At 39.6% G+C, this 15,394-nt stretch overlaps 1 protein-coding gene across 2 annotated transcripts in view; it reads right to left on the bottom strand.

Annotated features, from left to right (window-relative positions):
• Positions 1-15,394, bottom strand: part of Gycalpha99b (guanylate cyclase 1 soluble subunit alpha 2) — a 50,475-nt gene that overhangs the window by 16,728 nt on the left and 18,353 nt on the right. The window contains exons 2-3 of one of the 2 annotated variants that reach the window (XM_076765080.1): positions 1,570-1,643; positions 515-597 (exon numbers count right to left, since the gene is read on the bottom strand). The exons of the other annotated variant lie outside the window; for it this stretch is intronic. Coding sequence (XP_076621195.1) covers positions 515-597; positions 1,570-1,643 — 157 coding nt within the window. The remainder of the gene's footprint in view (positions 1-514; positions 598-1,569; positions 1,644-15,394) is intronic. 2 annotated transcript variants of the gene reach the window in all.

Here is a 15,394-nt window from a genome sequence, read left to right on the forward strand (position 1 = left end):
TAGACAAGAGAAGATTTGGCGCGTACGGCTTCGGAAAACGATGAAACGCCAATAATCATCGCGCGTTCTTGATTTGCCGCTGCAACGCTCCAAACAACGGTAAATAAAAGAACGATAAGGGAGTCTAGTTTGTTTGCCAATGTATCGTTCGATGTAGATGGTCCTTTTCGAGTGAAACAATAGAAGAATAACTAATGCATTTTTACTAGTTGGCTAAGTTGTAATACAATCGACGTTTACTTCGACGCAAGTAGAAATGACCAGTAATAGACAGACGCGTGTTCGATGAAAGGCAAAAGTTCTTTGGGAAACAGAGCCTCGAATAAAAATTTATTTTACCATATGGAATTACCCTTTTCCTAATTGTACCATCAATGATAAGTATTTGACAAGTCTGGTAAATTTATGGCTTGTGTTTCACGTAATAGATGCGTTCCCGCTGAAGAACCCGAAGAACTTTCGCCAACATGTAACGTATACAGATACTTTGTTAAGCAATAACAAATCTTCCTACCGCAGTGATAATTTAACGTCTCGTAAATGTCCTCCAGTAAGTTATAGTTCTCCTCGGCATCGACGTTGTACAGGAGTTTCTCGCTGAAACATCGAGCAAAACAGTTCACGGTTAGCGACGGAAGTTTCATCGTGGTTTCCACTGGTCATTTATAAGGGATTACACCAATATAGAGTTCAAAGAAGAAAGCAATATCGGTGACTTTTTGTAGAAGCACACGTAATTATTAGTTAACGCATTAATAATAGACTAGGTAAAAATACAATGCCTAGTCCCTGGAAATTCAATCGATTTAATATATTTAAATTACAATAGAACCCATTTTACATATTGCAGTTCTTCTTTAGTGTAATTTGCGAAACTTTAAACGTCTTCTCTGTTCGTACTAATGGAATTCCACTTACAAGTGCTTTTAAGGCGTCTTTCATGTTTTCTATCAAATAATCCTTTCTATATATGTACTCCGATTTTGATGTTACATATTTCAAGAGAATCTTAGATGATTTGTAGCCTTTCAATCCATTAAAATAGAATGAAATGTAAAATATTGAAATTTGGTAAATGAAATATCTTCTGGATCATTTAATTTTTCATGCTGGTTACCCTCGAAGTGTTCTTTCAAGCGGATTAATACACTGGTTCCAGCATTTCCTCCACTGTTGGAAACAGTTCTAAAACTCTTCAACGGGAATACTGTTTACGACTTCCGGCGATTTTTCTTTCACTTCGTCTACAGTAACGAATCGCTTCCTTCTTAAAGTTTTCTACATCTGTGGAAATAAGAAAAAGTCGTAGAAGATTGGGCGAGTGTGGAAGATGTTTTTCGCCAAAAACCGTGGTGTAGACGATGCCATCTGGAGAAGCGAAGATTGGTAGCCGCAATACAAGTTTTCGGCGAGAAAGAGCACGATGCATATTTTCCATTTTCCATGCTCGCTCGATCTCGTATCGTACGACATTTTTTTATATTCCTACGGGCGAAGAAGACTATAAAATGGAAGCGATTCGTCGTTGCTCGCGGTGGATGGTTACATTTACAAGACAGAAATACTTACAGAGACCTCGCGAATAAAAGCTGCTCCTCGCCTTTGACCAAAAGGGCCCCCAGAGCCACGGCAACCACCTCGTTCTGTAATAAAAACGAAAGCAGGGGATGTATACGTCTACGAAGAAGAAGATACCTTTCGTAGATTAATTCTGACAGTGCGCGTACTGAATACACACGCACGTCATGGGAGAGTGGTATTGGGGAATTACGGTGACTCCAAGTTATAAAGAACGAGACGGGTGCACTAGTTTTTGTGGAATGGAAGACAGTGGTATTTCGAACCGTACTCCCGTTTTCAAATAACAACTTTGTTAAACTAGATTAAAAGAAATTATTCCTGAAGAGGTTGAACATTGCTAATAAGAAAATACCAAAGTAATTAAGGATCCTCGGAAGACTCTTCCAGATATCAAGATTTAAGCTTCTCCGATATTTTCAATTACATAAGTTAATGCCTCGACAATCGTATTGTTTATCGCAGTCTTCGCTTATTAAATTCCGTTTCCAGCAACTGATATTCACCGAGAATAAATTGCTGCAACGGACAACGGCGTAAAGCTTGCAAATGCACTACGGGAAGCAGATTTTTCGAAATATATGCATAAACTGCGTCCGTCGCCGTAGAGCGCGAAGCGTGAAGCGTAAAGAATGTGCCTCCAAACTCTTCCACAGAACTTGTGCATAAACCGAACCTGTTTCCTGAAACTACAGTACAGGGAAAAGTTCTTTCTTCTTCTTTTCCATGAAAATGTTAGCCGTTGTTAGATAAGTCACGAACAAATCGAATGAGCTCAACTCGACAACGGGCGTATATATCAGCTCTGACGTAACAGTATTTCACAAACAAGTGTAAGAATACTTTAGATTGGACCGTCGTGCGAACTTTCGGTTAGGTTTGTTCCATTTTATAAATCCGGGGAAAGCAGTACTTTTTTCTTGGAATCGAAGAGGAGAGGATTTGTTGATCGTCTTGTGGCCTCATTGATTCTCGCAAGGTTTTACATAGCAGAGGTGCTGAGGTGACAATTACCCTCGGTCCAAGGTGCAAGTTTAGCAACTCTGAGGATTCTGCAGAGTCTATTCTCTAGTCAATTTGGTTAGCCATTATTCCTTTGCCTTTTAAACCAATCGCAACTTTTTGCACGAAGAATCGTTCCCTTTCGAGTTGTACTATGATTACTGGGAGGCCTTGTACGTTTGAAAGATTGTTACTGCTATGGTACTGTCGGAACCATCCGTTTGTCGGTCCTTGTCATAAACTTGACAAACTCTCCGAGGGTTTAACAATCGGTTCGTACTCAATCCAGCTTTTAATCGTAAATTATAACCGCGCGTTTCGTAGTGGAGAATTTATCGTTCCACTTGGTACGCAGCTACGGGCAACTATTCTCGAGGGAATTCCTATCCGAAGCGGTTATGTGGGACATTACTTTGCCTACGCAACCTTCGGTGCTCGCCGGGGTTAAATGTGGAATCATTTTCTGACCAGTTCCTCGCGTCGAACCAGATTGAATTACGATCTGCATTATCCGTCTTCGAGGAGGAATTTTGCTCTTAATTTCATTCTCTCACCGCCTTCGTTAGCTATCGAGTCGTAAACTATGTTCTCGTTAGAATAAACCGGAATGTGTTTTAATCAACTACATCATTCCCTCTATTATTTACGATCTCTTCGTCGTGTCGTCTTTTCGCGAAAAAGAATGTCAGGTATCTGTCCCGAAACATTTCCTTTCTCGGTTGGAAACACCTTTTGTCTCTATGGCACCTGTCATATGACCTTTTAATATTTAAGTTCAATAAAAGAACCTCTCAAAGTTCAGTAGTTATTTTTGGAACACGCTCTGGACACGAAAAACTCACCGGTTAAAGGGGTAGTCTGGTATTTTGGCTCGAAAGTTGAAGTTGTCGAATCTACGTTAAAGATGTACGAACCAATATGAATTATTCCAGATTAAGAACGCGTATATTTCGGAACGAATTGTCCTATTGTCGCATTGAGATTGTTGTTAATTCAAGAGAATCTTCCAAGATAAGTATAATGTCCCGAATCGTTTGAGTAAGCCTCCCGTAAATGGATCTAATTACATTCTCCATTCTCGCGTTTAAAGTAGAATTACTTTCGAAATTTCGAAGAGCTTAAGCCCTGCAATATTCACGAACTTTCGTTCTGCTCGTTTAAATATTTTCCAGAATTCTAGTTTCCCGAAATTTCCAATAGAATTTATACGATACATTCCCGGGACGACGGGCTTTAGGAAAATGCGAAAAATATCGATCTTTCGAACGAAGTTTCCAGACTGCCCCTTAAGTGTCAACGACGAAGCAGAGAAATAAGTTTCGTAGAGGGTGCACTTTGGAACTGGTCGTAGGCGAACAAGCAAGGAAACAGTCCTCGAATTTCGCAGAATCGTAAACGCGAGGGATTGCATTCGCAAGCTACTCGAAGAAGGGAAGAATGAATCGCGACGAAGAAAAGGCGGTAAAGTGAAAATACGCGATTGTGCAGACGCCCTGACATTCTGCGAGGGTGGATCGATCGCCCTCCCTTTGTGCCTCGTTCGCAGCAATTGAATAGAAAAGTACTAGCACCTCCTGCACGGTACGAAAGTCGAGGCTACGGAAGAAATATTCACGATAGTATCGATAATATAATCTTCATTGTCACTGGGAACCCGTAACTTTTGTTTGACTTTTGAGCAGCCGCCTCTATTCCCGACTCGGGTGGAACGCTAACGGGGTGTATTTACTTTAGCATCGGACTGATTAAATTTCTTTATAAACGAGGAGCTTTGAAAAGCAGGGCAAACGTCCGAAGAATATGACAAGTGGGTGAAAATTTTATTTCTATTTACTTTGGTTTTGGTTCGTCCGGCAATCGAATTTTAAGAGGAAATTTTCGCTCGAGAACGGGGGCCTCTTCGCGAAACAAAATTTGTTGCCGCGCAAATTGAGCGCGCCAAAGTACTCGAAGACTCCTCAGACTACATTTTAGTACCTATCGTAAACCGGAATGCTTGTAAAATAAGATGCCACGCGTGTTTAGATTAGACCGCATCGCTTCAGGAGTCTATTTAGTTTCGGAGATAAAAAGGATTCGATTTTCTTCGTTTTACGGTTTCTTAAAGTATCGAGTCTGCGAGATGTTATGGTGAAACTCGAAATATCAGCAGCGTTAGAGGGATTTGAACAGACCTGTCATGTGCCCTACTTTCGGCAGGATTTGTTCTACGATTACACGTTTGGGGCTTGTGTCCTACTTTTTTTAACAATATGTCCTTATATCTCCGAAACGAAGCCTTAGACTGTTAAATTGTAGGAATTATTTCTCGTTTAGTTAAGAAGTTACGATAGGGGAAATATAGTTTGTTATTAGACATAAAAAATATCGTTTATTTTCCTTCGTCATTTTTTGCATGAACGTAATAGAATGATAGCTTAGTAACCACCTAATTTATCGCGTAGGTAGCGGTCTATTGTGACATGGATTGTCTAGCATCGGATCGAGATTGGGTTTTGTAATAGAATTCGTATCATCAAAGACTCGGATAAGCGAAAATGGTAAACGATCGCGCGTCGACAAAGGATAACTCGCCATTGTGGGAAGAAACACCTTTTTCCGCGTTGTGAATTTTATACACCTGAAGCGACGACCTGTTCGCTTGTCCATCAGCCGCGATATATAGAACGGTTATCAAATTTATTATATTCTATGCCCGCCGTCATCTTTTACAATATCACGGGAACGTGACAGTTTTTCTATGCTGTCCATGACGGCAATGGTTTCGTATGATTGATGGGGGCCATTTGTATCGCCGCGCCTTGTACGTTTCTGCGTCCAGGGTTTCGCGAACCGATCGAAGAGTTTTCACGGATTTCAACTGTAACGAGCTGCGTTATTAATTGCTCGATATCAAACGTCGTATAATTAATCGAACGGTTACTTGGTCCTGTGACTCAATCGATATGGATTTAGAGACCAAGAGTTTAATTGGAGACTACGAGCCGAGTGGCATTAAGTCTCTTAATAACGTGGAGGTATTACGATAACTTCCAACACAAATATTAATTCAATTTTAATGTTCTATAATATGTAGATCTGTTCGTAAATTTTTGTTAGTCGCTCACCTCTTTGAGTTCCTCTAGATCTGTAATTTTCATTTGTTTTCGATAAAATAAAAGGCGCGACTAGTTTCAATTAACTTACTTTGCATTGGGCGAAGGCATTATCTGCGAGTTAGGAATACCAATGCGAGTGGGACTACTCAAAAATTACTTTCGGTCCATGGAAACGTAGGATTAGTTGGGTATGCCACGTTAAATCGAATTTGGCAGCCGCAAGGATTGTTCGAGAGCACAGTGTCTGGATAGTCGTGTTCCAATTGTAGCCAAAATCGATAGAGGTTCCTTTAGGATGATAGCGGAAGGTCGGTCAAACTATTTGCGAAAAGTATCCCACTTCGTGAAACTATGTTCGTACCATTTGCTCCTCATATTAAGTCGAAGTTTGATAACATATCGGGGAAATTTTTTGTAAAGAGAGGATCATTGCAATTTTATACACAAGTATCAGTAATTGCGAGAGTCAAGGATATTACAAAGTCAACTTCTTCGTTTCTTTAAAGAAGGTGATAAGATTTGATCTCGGAAGAGCTTACATCTTACAACTTGTCGATAAGTCGAAGGTCGGAACTTCGACTATCTATGCGAAGAATAACGGTACTAGATATGCTTTCAGAATCTCATCTTTGCAGGGTCGTTCATGATCGTGAACGACCGTGCCTCATAGACCATTGATCTCGTCTTAAAAGTACTTATCACAGTACGTTCTGCTTGCAACACTTTTTAAAGATGCAAGACGTTTACGTTATCTTTTGAGAATTTATCTTTAATTTCTTATCAGGATGTCGTGAAGTCGGATATTTTATGCAAAACATTTTAATTACTTACTTCTCGTTGGTGCATGTACCTTGAAGTCGGAATGAAATAGCTAACGTCGAAATTGCTACCAACTACCCGAGTTACATTTCATCAAAATGTTCCGGCTGTCGAGTTGTTGAGTTCAGTCTATTCTAGTTTGAAGGCTACAGTGTACAAATCTCTGTACTCGGCCATGCAATTACTGCATAAGTAGCTTCATTGTTTGCTCGGCCTCTTGTTCCTCACTCCGGTCACCGCTGCTTCTTGTATGAAACAAGTGCCTGGTCGTGTAGCTGAATCGAACGGTCAGTTGCTCTCCTCTGGTGGTCCGATTCAAGGGAAAGATGCTTAGGCCACAGAAGGGCGCGTGGCAACGCTCACCTGTTCGTGGAACTTACAAATTAAGCATTCCATTTTATTCTCGGACGTCCTAAGTCTTCTTTAACTTCATCGTGGTCAATAAAGAGAATTTAGAAGAACGACAAACGAAATAATTAGTGTTCTATATCTCTTTAGAATAATAATTTCAGTTGTAACAATAATACGTATAAAACAAAGGGCGATCGATGGAACTTTGATTTCATCTGTTCTCCCTTCGGGTCTCCGTTCGCATCAAGCTACTCTTGGTGAGGCCTGATAATCGATATTACTCGTAACGGAGCTATACCGGAATAATACCGAGGTAAAAGACTGTGAAATTAGCATGGTTTCTCAAGATACAGGAATAAATGTAATATTGCAATACAGGAAATTTTTTGTAATTAAACGGTTCTAAAATGGTAAATTATTTTCATAAATTGATTCCTTGTCATCTAATAAACACGACAACACACGTAAATAACTTTCCCTTTGACTTTTTAATGATTTGGGAATGACGGGGTTAATTATGTGCAAATAGAATGCAGTAAATGGGTCAACCGAATATTCTGAATTATATGTCGCACGTAATGGAGCTTCGTTTTACCGGTCACGTTTAATTTGTTTATAGGAACATGAAATAGAAAATGATAGCTGCCACGCATATGTGACGTTGGCCTCTCTCGAGAATCGACATGTGACACATATGTGACGCGCGGTAGCGAACCTGTTAATAGCATTTTCTTTCGAGGAGCTGTCATCTCTGCTATAAATGCAATGCATGTGCATTTTTTGACTGTAAAGTTTTAAAAACAAAAATTGAGTCCGATCCAAGATAGTCGTGAAGTTTCTTATGTCCTTGGGTGTTACTATGTTACGATTTTAGATGGATTTCGAAATAGAGTTATCCTCTCAGAGATGATAAAAGCAACCGTTTAGCCATTATTAAATATCTCGTAATAGATCGTTCATCGTTTACCATAAAAGCAGACATTTTTGTCATGAGAGAACTTCCGAAAAATGTTTGATAACCGTTGATGTAATTCATCGCGGAGACCTGCCTTTTGAAATTCGTTGATCGTGTCCAGCGCGCGTAAAACGTCCAGACGAACAATCGAATTGGATTTATCGACGTCGCCGTGCGCATTGAAAAATACGTGGATCGCGTCATCTCGAATTGCGGAAACACGTCGAACGGTGACGCGAAACTAATTGTCGAACGATGCGAAGACAGTGGTACACTTTACGCGCCGTGGGGCGACGTGTGAATTAACCGTGGCTTCGTTCCGTTCTATCAGTCGAATTGGATGGACGGGGGACGAAACTTCGTTACTTAGTCAAATTGGCAGAAATCAAGTTTTCCGCGCGCGTACACTTACAAAATCGTTCTACGAAATGCAGTTGCGCGCCAAAAACCGCGTCGGGTAAATTTTAATCGAAGCAACGATCAACCGTTATGATTTAAACGGTCTGTAGAAAAAGGGAGAAAACGTCGAGCTTCAGGATTTCACATTTATTTAAATTCGCGATCGCGTCGCGTAAATTTAGGAAAAAGGATTTTCACATTCGGTTCATCGTTAAACGAGATTACGCGGAATCGAGGATACGAGCACGCCGAAGCGGCGGAATTCCATTTCTTGTCAATATCGACTGCGCCACGTAATTCAATGTGGATGGATGTATCAGATTTATTTACAAAGCATATGCATCCTGCTTGAATAGTAAAATATGGAATGCATGTAGTTTATGCTAGTAGAGTCACGCGGGTTAAAGTCATTTCCTTCCGGAAAAGCTACCCGATATTTCATCTGTACTGCAGATAACTTTGTTGCAAGCGTTTCATGATAGCCACGCGAAGTGCAATGATCCGTACTGTAGTGAAACTTTGTAAAACAAACTCTGACAATATGACAAAACATTCGTTAGAAACATATTTTTGTTAAAATGATAATGTCGAGGAAGATTTCGTAAAATATACGGTGAACTTTGATGAAAGTTCGCAGATTTGTACAGTAGCCAAAAAACAAGGGACGCGTAATATTTTCAGCTATGGTAGCCCAAGTTTAAGGGGTGTAACTACCCTTCAAACTTTCATCCCTCCAATGCTATCTTAAGAATGATTAGGAATACAAATTTTTTTTATGGTACCCGGGGGAAGAGTAAGGTAGGATATATCGGGCAAAAAAAATGAATAAGAAAGTCAGAGTATTACTTTCACTGCTTCTATTTTAAACATTCTTACGAAGGTGAGACGACGAACTATTTTAAAATTTAGTTCTACACTTATTTAGTACAAATAGTGTAAACATTAGAAACGCCACTTATTACTGTTTTACGCTATTTAGTATGGAGAGGACGTTAGTTTCTACTGAATAAGCGAGACAGAAATCCGTGCCAATGAAAACTTTGGAATAGAAAGCAAGAACTGTGATGAATAATGCTTCAGGAAAGTAGCCGTTGTGCAGAAGTTATTAGTCGGTCTCTTTAGTACTTCAGGACTAACCGAAGGCTCGTCGTTGAATAATAGAAACAGAAACACTTCCGCCATTCTATTTTAAAAACAAATCAGGTTTGCTTGGACGTCAAACAATAGTCGTTACTGAGAAGTGACAACTGTACGTAGTGACAGCAGCTTGCAAAGAGCTTTGGTTTCCAGAGAAAGGAGCAGTGCATCCTAATTTAAAATATAAGTGGACGTTTATTAGAATTTCACAAAGAAAAGTCGGCAACTGGAGGTGTAAAGAATATTTGCATACATGAATATATGCATCGCTGCGTCGGAAATACATCAAAGTGCTTTCTAGAACGTTTCGAGTGTGCATTTTTGAGGATGTAACGGAATCCGTGCATGTAGATCCCGGATTAATACGATTACTCGATGTGTGACGCGCAGAATCGAGCAACTGAAAACGAATCCTTGATAACTGCTATATTTATTACTAGTAATTACAGAGTATTAATTTAAAATTTATTTTTTTTATTGGAATTTGAATCCTTTGAGGATCGTTGAGCATTTGCCAACGAATGAGAAAATTGTTAGAGGAGATTAAAGTTTAAATTATTAATGGTACTGTCGTAGAATTCTCTCCGTAAATCGAAAATTATTTAGGTTAAATTAATATTCTAACAAGGACGGCTGATAGCTGTTTTCGCGTACTTCTCTCGGCACAAGCGTCGTATGCTACTGCAAAAGAGCAAATATTGCTACGATCGCACTCAGACAAGTTTTGCTACGCGCAACAAGAAACGAATGAACATCGGAATGAAAAAGAGCAAACATCAGCCGGGCAAAAAATGTAATTTAAAAGCTAGGTTAATTCTGTAGAACTGCAAAAGAGAGTTGCAGTTATGAAAGGACAATGTATCGCAGTAACAATTGTCTACGGGGAAATCATTGTGCATCGTGGAATTTGTTGTCCTCCAGTGCTTAACTGCAGTGAAGATTCATTTTTGAAATTAAAGAGGGAGATAAATCTAAAAGAGGCGTTTTTCTTGGCGCACAAATGGCGGATTTTATCGTACCATCTGTGATTCACGAAAGCTACTGGAATGTACGGTAGATTTTCCCGGCTGTTCCATTCTTCCCGATGCGGGAACGGTGCCGTTCCACGAAAATATCGCCGCGCATTATGGTACTCCAGGCTGAAGAAACCTTTGTGATGGCCAGGTTTCGAAAGTGAATCGCTGGAAAAGCAGTGAAACGCAATCGAAATCAGGTCGAGACGATGGAATTACGATGAAAAGGGATCTCATTCGTACGTCGAATAATACATATTTATTCGACCGTTGATTCCTTTCTCCTTTTTCCCTTTCGGTCGAGCACCAAATGGGAAAAGGGACATCTTAAAGCTTGCACCGTTCCTAAGTACGCATTATGTAGGTACGATAACAAATTCTCTTTGAATATTTTAACAGGGTGTCGGGTCAAGTTTTAAATCGTACAAAGGTATTTTAGTTTGTCTTAGTTTAGGGAGTGTCAGTAATTAACAGGGCGGAGTAGGACGATCGTCTACTCGGTATTTAACAGAATCGATCCCTAACTGGTACACAGTTAGTCATCCAGTGATGTGTTAGGCTGTTTTGAAGAATCAGGAGAGGGGATGAACCCAATTACTCGTAGGTATGTCGGTCGATTGAACTCTACTGGTGTATGATGTGTGCGTAATCGTAATCTATAGCGTTTCACCATATTTCGGATCATTTATTAGCCATGACCGCATCAATTTTCGTATACTGTGATGTGCAAGAATTTCCGGACAATTATATTTCACTTATTATACAAAGGGACAGGTGTACCGTAAAAAAAGAAGTAAATGCATTTGATACATACTTTTACCTTCTACCTCGTTATACTTTGATACTGTTATTCAAAATTCAACTTTGTTTCCTCGTGTCAAAGCAAACCTAGGAAAGCAACTGTCTGAAAACTTTTGCACGCCACTTAGAGTTCTAACAGAATTAAAAAGGAAAGTTAACTGTTTCTTTTGATCCCTGGCTTAAACCATTTACTCGTTTAAATATCATGGCCCTGTAATATATTTTTCACAAACGTTTACCAAGAAAATGTTTATTATCACGACTGATGAAAAGGAATATTCCTCGTGTTCGGTTTATCTCCCATTGCTTCGTACCTAAATTTGATCTGACTGAAGGAGCATGCAGAATACCCTGTCACTGGCAGCGACTCTATCTGTTTACAGAAATCATGTCTCGTAAGCAACGTCTCGGGATAATCCCCCTGAGACCGTATGCGTTCCCGAAATCCGAACGACTTTGTCACCCCCATGTAATACACGATGTAACGCCTTTGGAAATGCGATAGGATACGAGCTATACCGACGCAACGATTAATTAACAAATATCCATGCAACGGATATGGCGAGTTGCCTCGATTTCAATGTATTTCCATGTCAGTTTATAACGGGGGAATCGGATTCGATACGAACGACGTTATTTAGCGCGCTCTGCAATTGAAATAGTCGTCGATAATAACGCGTCACGGGAACGCGATACACGAAAGAAACGTAACAAATGACGCGTGCTTTAATCACTCGATCCCCATTGCATCGCACAATGGTATCCGTATTCATCCCTTTTGCCGGCCTATTAAAATCCTATTTTCAGTTGTCGCGGCGTCCAATATTCTCGTCGCCGACGCGCAGTTGCACGGCGCCGTAGAAATTAGTCACGGAAAAACGCGAAAAGTAAAAAGTTTATCGGGTAGGTAAAGAGCATCCACGAGACGAGGTACGCCGCGATAAACGTAATTGAAACGACGCTGCGCGAAAAATAACGAGTCTTGTCGCGGCCAGACGGCTCGATCTTGCGTTTTATCGTTTTAAATTTTTCTAGCCATTTCGATAGTATACCAAAGACTTTGTCGATGTAGAAGAGCCATCATCGGAGGATTTACTCCATGTAACAAAGTTTGCACTGGATGAGGGCGAAATTTGTGTACCCGAAGAAGAGTGGACTCGTAGATATCGGATATAAAAGAAAAGTAACATAGTGGAGGGTATATGTAAAATAACAGAGAATTTATTTTCTTTATAAATAACGAGGAGAGAACAAACTTTAAGGAGTATCCTTTTCAGAATGAATTATGGGGATTCTATCGTGCAAAATATCGATGCTCGTGTAAGTAAGTAGAAAAGATCAATAATGGTCAGACGCGTCGGAACAGTCATATTTATTTAAAGAACAGAGACTCGAACGAAGAAACTTTATTTCACATTTTCGATTCTTAGTTAGATTCTTTCTCATTTTGTTTATTTATCAAAATATAGAAAATAAATCCATTTATCCGAACGTGAACTCCATTCGTTGTTCGAATGAAACTGTTAAAAGTAGGATAATCAGTGCATTTCTAGTATATGAACCTATCCGATTCTATTCATATAAATGGAGCCTCACTGTACATATTCACCAATTCAACTACCGAAGATAAACACTCACTGTCAAGTGCACATATTCACTGATCCTTCGCTTTTACGATAACGCATACGCCGCCAGAGTCGACGCTGCACTATTGTCCGAATATTTTTGTTAGTCGTTGAAACTCCGTGCAATAGGTACGCGTTCGATCGGTTCGTCGAGCGTCGGGGGATGCGCGTTTCGTTCCGTGACTCGATAAAGCTCTGTATCTCTTTTCGATTCAATCCGCTGTTTACGATTCCCGTCAGGAACGGACGGCGACGGAATTATGAACGCCTTGACGCGGAAATTCGCCCCGGCCGAGAGATTGCGTTCTTATTTCGCGTCCACCGTGGCGAAATTAGATTCTCGTCCCTTCGTCGATGAAACGTGGCCCCCCTAAATCGTGGGTGGGTAGCTTTTTGTCGACGGGGAGGAAAAAGGTACAGAACTCATCCGAATTTGAATATTATCGTACGCGAACGTTTCCAATATCGTTTGCAAACCACGTTCTACGATTCCAGAACACGCATGAAATAAATTTCGTAACGGAATCATATTTTTTGTAGGAATTCTTTGTATTATTTTGCGTATAAATGGTACAGGTTAACGCATTCGATAAATAAGTAATTAACGAGGCGTTCCAGATAGGTATAATGAAAAGGTTCGGCCAATTGTTACAGTATAATGATCGTTGAGTGTTTATACACATAGAGGATAAAATATTCGAGCATTGTTCGAAATACATGGAATACGTAATCGATCAATTTGAATTATCTCGCAAAATATTTTACATTTTTCAAATATAACATAATAATGTTCATGTAGATTTGCAATATACATTGTTTTCGAGTTATAGAGAGTCTTGTGCAATCCTGCAGGTGTCATATCATTGATTTCCTTACCCTTTCGTCACGTCCAGATGTTAATCAGATTTGCTGGAAATCTTGTTCAATTCTCTGACCGAGTATTTCAATATTGTCATGGGACGTTCTGTAGACAATGGATTTCAGATGACCCCGCAAGTAAGCATTCATCGTTCTTGTACCTGTAGATAGCGTTTGCCGAATAGCCAACATATTGAGCATAACTCGTAAACAATCGAATGAAATCAATAATACCAGCTCAGTTAATACAAGACTTGCTACAACTCTTAAACAAAACGAGAAAGTTGAGAAATTCATCAAATTATTTAATTTAATTAACTGCTTCCTTGATTAATATTAGCCGACAAAATATCGCGAGAATGAGCGTCAGTTTCAGTTTTACATAAATTCTGAGAAAATTAGCACGGTTGAATCGTGTTTCGGGCGTATAAAATCTCGACCGAAGCGTTCAACGCACGAACCAGGTATCCCCACATTTTTATAAAATCAGGTTAAATACACGGAGATACGTTATTCACCTTGCGATAAAACGAAATTTGTTAGAATACTAAACAGAATAGCACGCTTCGTTGCACTTAAGGCAGCTATATACAATTTTGGTCTGTATCGATCATACAATAGAAACGGGATCTTTTTTCTGTCGTCCAATAGCATTGGAAAAGCTAGAGATACTCTGCTATTGCACTGATTGTATCAATTGTATGCGTTACATATACATACAAGTCGTTCAGAGTTTGAAACAAATATTCGTCCTGGTTTTTCGGATAAATCTATGCATCGGGGCCGATGGAAATTCTGTTGAAATTTTTATAGAACCTGTTGTTCTCTCTTTTTATACGTACCTTCACAAATCCAAATGCATAGGCTCGGATGAAAATTGTCTTGCATGGTTGAAATACGATTTAAACAGACTAACTTTGACATCAGAACGAACGAAGCCACAGTCAAAAGCTAGTTGATAATACGTAGAATTGAGAGAACTTTGATCCACGAATTGTTCCACGCCCTTTTTGATGAAACTTTTCAGACTCGCAGAGCAGTGGAAAATAAGAGATACCTACGTATTCTTTTCAGCTGCGATAACTCAAGTTTACGGGGTGGAACAACCATTCTAAATTTTACTCTTCTTTGCTATCTTGGATATGAAACTTTGGAGGATAACAATCTTCGCTGTTGTGATACCGTCTTGAAAACTGTTGGAAATACGCGTAAAGGGAAGATTTGTGGTCTTTCTCGGGAAATAATGTGCCGTTGTTGGTAAAACGAAAATTAATGAAAAAGTCGGAATGTTACCTTTGGCCACTGTCGCAAATGTTAAGTATTTGAGACATGCTAATTTTTACTCCTTATCTTGCTTTTCGTTACAAAACTTTTCGGTAAAAAGTTTGTTCAACAAACTTTCTTGCATCTGTAATAGTTTCCAAGATAACGCGAAAGGAGTAAAACTTTGTAGGGTAGTTTCACCCCGTAAACTTGAGTTATTACAGCCGAGAAAAAACGTCTTCCCCATTTTTGGCCGCTTTACGAACCTGTAAAGTTACCTTGAAATCTGCTATGGACTCTGTGGATGTACCTTGTCGGTGTAAGGTTGTGTAAACCAACAGAGATTCGCTGGAAGATTAATTCAAAGGCTTCTAACTGACCAGGGTTTAACTTTTTCCTCGGGTATAAACCATAATTTTTTAAAAAGTTTCTCTACCTTTTCCAGCACTCGATAATCACACTCTCCTTCGAGGATAGATATAATGCATTAATAAA

This window comes from Colletes latitarsis, chromosome 1, assembly GCF_051014445.1.
Source record: "Colletes latitarsis isolate SP2378_abdomen chromosome 1, iyColLati1, whole genome shotgun sequence".
NCBI lineage: Eukaryota > Metazoa > Arthropoda > Insecta > Hymenoptera > Colletidae > Colletes > Colletes latitarsis.